Source organism: Microplitis demolitor, chromosome 7 (assembly GCF_026212275.2).
Source record: "Microplitis demolitor isolate Queensland-Clemson2020A chromosome 7, iyMicDemo2.1a, whole genome shotgun sequence".
NCBI classification, from domain to species: domain Eukaryota; kingdom Metazoa; phylum Arthropoda; class Insecta; order Hymenoptera; family Braconidae; genus Microplitis; species Microplitis demolitor.
This window is the reverse complement of record NC_068551.1, coordinates 13527881-13533259: the sequence shown is the minus strand read 5'-3', so window position 1 is coordinate 13533259 and position 5379 is coordinate 13527881. Positions and strand designations below refer to the sequence as shown.

The 5379-nt window shown below is 34.4% G+C and overlaps 1 protein-coding gene across 1 annotated transcript; it reads left to right on the top strand.

Moving 5' to 3' along the window:
• The first annotated feature begins 3927 nt into the window (after positions 1-3927).
• On the top strand, positions 3928-4806 carry LOC103570414 (uncharacterized protein DDB_G0292186-like). The gene has a single exon (XM_008548136.3). The coding sequence runs from the start codon at positions 3928-3930 to the stop codon at positions 4804-4806; it is 879 nt and encodes a 292-aa protein (XP_008546358.3).
• The last annotated feature ends 573 nt before the right edge of the window (positions 4807-5379 follow it).

Sequence of the window (5379 nt, the reverse complement as noted above, 5' to 3'; positions counted from 1 at the left end):
TACGAAAAAAAAAAAATTTTGTTTTTTTAGTTTTTTACTGCTTTCGCAGACACGATTCGAACGATCGATTCTAAAATCTAATCAGCTTTAGAACTTAATAAACCGCGTCGGTTGCCGCCTTACCTATCTAAATCGGTGAATTTGTTCGAGAGATATCGTGGGAGAGAGAAATGCTAAAAACGGTTTTTATCGAAAACAATGGCAAACACAAGTATTTTCGAGCTCGAAGTGCGAGTTTTCATCATATGTCGACGTTTAAAGGCACTAGGATGCAATTTTAACATTGTTAGAGCAATGAATGTGTGTTTGTGCGCACGCGCGTGCGCGCGTGTGTGTGTGTGTGTGTGTGTGTGTGTGTGTGGGTACGTGTGTGTGGGTATGTGTGTGTGGGTATGTGTGTGTGTGTATGAGTGGATGGTAACCTTTCATATCTTTTAATGCATGAACCGATTCAGATGGTTCTTGCGGCATTCAAAAGATTCCTTCTGAACTTAGATTTTCAGAAAATTTTAGATCATTTAGTTAAGGTAGTTCTCTCGCGACATTCGTAGCCAAAAGTGAAGCGTAATCGTAACTACAAAAAGTTAGAGATACTCAGTGCCAGAAAATTTTATTTTTGTCAGAGACTGTATCCAATTCATTTTAGTTTTAAATATACAGATACACACTAATACAATCACACTGAAAAGTATAATAAATGTGGCAACGCTGCAAACATTTATATTGAATAGTCTGTAGATTAAACGTATAGGTAGCAATCTTTATATAGTGTGAGGTGAATATACATGTAGTTTGTTATTATTGACAATCACAAATTTTGGATAGAATTAGTTTTTGTGCATATTTCCATAATTTTTTTTTAAACTTACACAAAAATCGCAATTAAAAAGAAAAAAATTGTTCGATGTGTGCTACTTTCAACATTATAATTTTTAAAAATTCTAAAACTATTAGAAAAGCTCGGCTGACCAATTTCAAAACACAGTAACTGACAAAAATAAAATTTTTGAAATATGTATAGAATCATAGTAGATAAATAAGAGGGTTTTTGGTTCCGAAATCAAAACAGCGTCCTACCTTACCGGCATATGGTAAGTGACGATCGTTGGTAAGGTAAATTTGTTTTTATCGATATTGGAGGCTGTTATCGGTAATGTAGATTTATTTTATAGATAATTGGGACCTTTTTCCATATATTTGGTAATGTAGATTTGTTCTTATCGATATTTGAGGCTGTTATCGGTAACGTGGATTTATTTCATTGATATTTTGGGCCATTTTTCTCATTGATGATAATGTAGATTTGTTGGGACTTGCTCTTGATAATGCAGGCTTGGTTGAAGTCCGATCATGGAAACGCACATTTTGTCAGAACCTGATAATGGTAATGAAGATTTGGTTGGGGCCTGTTTCTGCTTATCGATAAAAGTAGATTTTGGAACTTCGTGGATATTTACTGAATTTTTACTGTTTTACGTAGGATCAGAGGGGATCGAACATTCGAGAATTATCTCGAATTTTCTACGCAAAAATTGGTGGGGATTTATTTTTTTTCATTCTGGATCGTTCTAGACCTTTTAACAGATGCAAGGGGGACGGTTTATGAACAGAAATTCGAAAGTTTTTCCGAGAATATTTTTTATTTTATTAAAAGTAGGTGGTTTAACAGTTGATTTTACCGGTTTTGGGCCAATTATTTTTTGCTTTTTATCCGCCAAATAATTTTTTTCATAGAAATCCCCAACACGAGGAATTTTTTAGTGGGGATCGCTATTATAAATACTCGGGATTTGCTACATTTTCTACAGTTGTTAAGAGATTCGTTTTGTGAGTAGTGCACTATTGATCTGTTCAATCAGGTAAGACTTTTATATTTTTTAAAATATTAAATGTATTCAAAATTCGAAACCGTAAATGTAATGTTTGAAATACTTGTTAAGAAAAATAATGGACATTTCGAAGGTTTCATTAACCTTCGAAATAGCCTCATTGGCCGTCAAATTTCCGGTATAATTACCTACTAAAGAGCTGAACAAATTGAAAAGAAATAGAGATCATCAAATAACGGTTTTCAAAAATGTCAATACGAAATTTGAATTAAGAGTTGTTGCATCCATCAATAACGAATTCAATGTATTTTTACCAAGAAGAACGTCAGCGTTGATAACGAAGAATCCTATTTATTTCGAAGAGTTGCTCAACGCCATACCATATCGTAAGCTTTACATCACTTTCTTCGGTGGGGAATATAATGACGTCGAAATGGCTTATCGTGATTAATATGTTAGAAGTATTATCATGATTTCTAAATATTATATAAATGAGATAGTTAGCGAATATTTCTATAGATAATTTAAACTATTAAATCTTAAAGCAATGTTGCAAATATGAAAATATAATTTTTCATTTAATCAAAAAAAAATCTCAATTTACTTTACGATATGGATGTATAAATAATCAAATAAATACAATATTAATCAAAGTATATATTTTTTTTATTTAAGCAAATAATCTTGATAAACTTTACATAAAAAAATTAGTAATCGTTGGTTTAAAATGATAAAATATAAAAAAATAATACTACATAATAATTATGAAAAAATTTCATCATCATCATCATCATCATCAAGATAAAAGTAAGTCATTTGGACCTCCAAATTTAATCTTACTTGTCTTTCCAATTATCTATTATATATATATCACTTCTTTTTCGTGGTCAATCGTAAATAACTGAATCGTGCGTCAATCAAATAATAATCTTAACAATTTACTTTATCTATGCTCAATTAAAATAATTCATTTTGATTGGTATTTTGAATTTTTAAATTCAGCACTTAAAATCATAGAAGGTGCATACGCATAAATCAGCAGCGTTAATATTTTTAATAAGCTCTCTAGCAGTAATATCTCAATAAAGTATTAAAAATGACTGAGGAGCAAACTAAGGTGTGGAAAGCGAAGCGCGGAAATGCCAAGCGGTCTGTTACCAATTTTGAAAACTTCTTAGGACGTTTTGATCCTTCAAAAAACTTTCCCGCTCTTGAAATACCGTTTTAAGAAATAGAAACACTTCGTTCAACATTTGAAGGGCTTCAATCAGATCTTGAGTCAGCAATTGGAGAGTCTGAAGAACTCAGTGCATATCGTACTGAGTTCGAGGAGCAATATTACTCTATATATTCAACTGCCTCAAATCTTTTAGCTAGTCGTACAACAAACCAACCGCAATCACCTACTTTTGCTAATGACCTTATCTCCCATGAATCCACCCGTCAAAATCTTGCGTTATTTTCCGTTTCCGGGCAGCAAGTGAAACATACGCACTGCGAAGCTAACTCGCATATCAATCCAACGCCTCCACCAGCAATGGTGCCGGCAACACCAACTGCGTTACCAGCATCAGCTCAACCTACTTTTCAGACACCTTCAAATTCATATTTTAGTTCAAACCTTCCTACCATAACTTTACCTACTTTTCATGGTTCTATTGATACTTGGCTAGAGTTTCATGATCTTTTCAATTCTCTCGTCCATGAAGATCCTTCTATACCACCCATTCGTAAGTTATTTTATTTAAAGGGCTGCTTATCGGGAGAAGCAGCCGAAGTCATATCATCAATTGAATCGTCGGCACGAAACTACGAAACTGCATGGAACCTACTAAAGAAAAGATACGATGACCGAAAATTTATGCGCGATACTTAGATTAAATCTTTAATTAATCTGCCTTGTATTTCTCAAGAATTCTCTACGCGCTCTTTTCTAGATCGACTCCAGAAAAACATCAGAGCCCTTCAGGCATTAGGAGAACCTATTGTATACTGGGATTCTTTTTTAATTGTTTTATTTCGTGATAAATTTAATAGTTATTTACGTGAAAGATGGGGGGATTTTAGCAATGACATACAAAAGCCTACCCTTAAACAAATGATCAGCTTTTTGAATAGGCGAGCCCAACTCGAAAGTACACGAGCTCAGACGGCTCCTTCTAAGCCAATCAACTCGGGAGATCGATCAAGATCGACAAATTCTCGATCTGATGCGCGCTCTCAAAAGGCGTACATGGCTTCTACCTCTTCTATTCTGTGTCTCTATTGTAATAAGAATCATTATACTAATTTATGTCCTAAATTCTTTGCCTTAAATCCCTCTCAGCGATTCGAAGCCGCCAAGAAAGGAGGATGGTGTATCAATTGCCTTCGCAAAGGTCATCGTCCACCTCAATGTACCTCCATCAGTTGCCGTAATTGCCAACAAAAACATCACACTCTTCTGCATTTCGACTCGCGAGCTAATAATAACAAGAATCATAACAATTTTCATAATAATCATAACCATGCAAACAGCAATAATAATAACAATGTTAATAATCGTCAAAATCATCAAGGCAACGGAGATCAAACCCCAGAGGTTTCACCCTCTAATCTTACAAGCTCTTCCAGCGTGAACATGCACGTGCAGGTCTCATCTGAAGCAGTCCTGGCTACAGCGATCGTCGATATTTTAAACAAAAACGGAAAAGTCAAAATTTGCAGAGTATTTTTAGATGCAGGCTCTCAACCTCATTTTATTACTGAAAGCACAGCAAAGTTCCTAAACCTAGAGCGCAGGACGGTCAATATTTCAGTATCTGGTCTCGATGATATATCAACGAACGTTAATCAGTCTACTTCTGCAACTATAAAATCTCGTCACAATCAATTTCAAAGAAACGTTAAGTTTCTAATTGTACCTCAAATAAGCACGACCATGTCTTCCATTCAAATTAACCAATCTTCACTGGAAATTCCTAAAAATATTCCATGAGTTAACCCAGACTTCTTTAAACCATCTGAAATTGATGCTCTTATTGGTGTCAAACTATTCTATAAGCTTCTCAGCATAGGCCAGATGGCATTAAAGGGTCAGCCAGATGCTGTTCTTCAAAAAACTCAGTTCGGATGGATCGTAGCAGGTGAAATAAAAAATCACATTGCCACTAAACATATAAGTTGTCATCTGGGGCTGCATACATTGTCATCTGATTCTGGTCTTAGCGGCTTCTTATTATATCCAAATTTTTATAATAAGAACATAGATCACTAAGAAAAGAACCAATAAACTCTGGACATATGTCACCAAAATAATTTTCAACTATTTCATCAGTGTCTACCATACCCGGATGACTAATACGTAAAAAATGTTTTTCACTATCACTTAGCTCCTCCATTTAGCACAGCTATAACTAGGAGGACTTAACAAAAAAGCATAAGTTTTATAATGGCAACGCCCTCTAAAAAAATATTCTTTGTGGGGATACAGAGTAAAACGATTAGCTCAAAACCGGTTCAATCAACCGTTAAACCCCCTACTTCTAATAAAATAAAAAATATTCTCGGA

Bases quoted from the DNA above. Each gene is read 5' to 3' on its own strand.
- LOC103570414 (XM_008548136.3), top strand. From the start codon at position 3,928: ATGATCAGCTTTTTGAATAGGCGAGCCCAACTCGAAAGTACACGAGCT.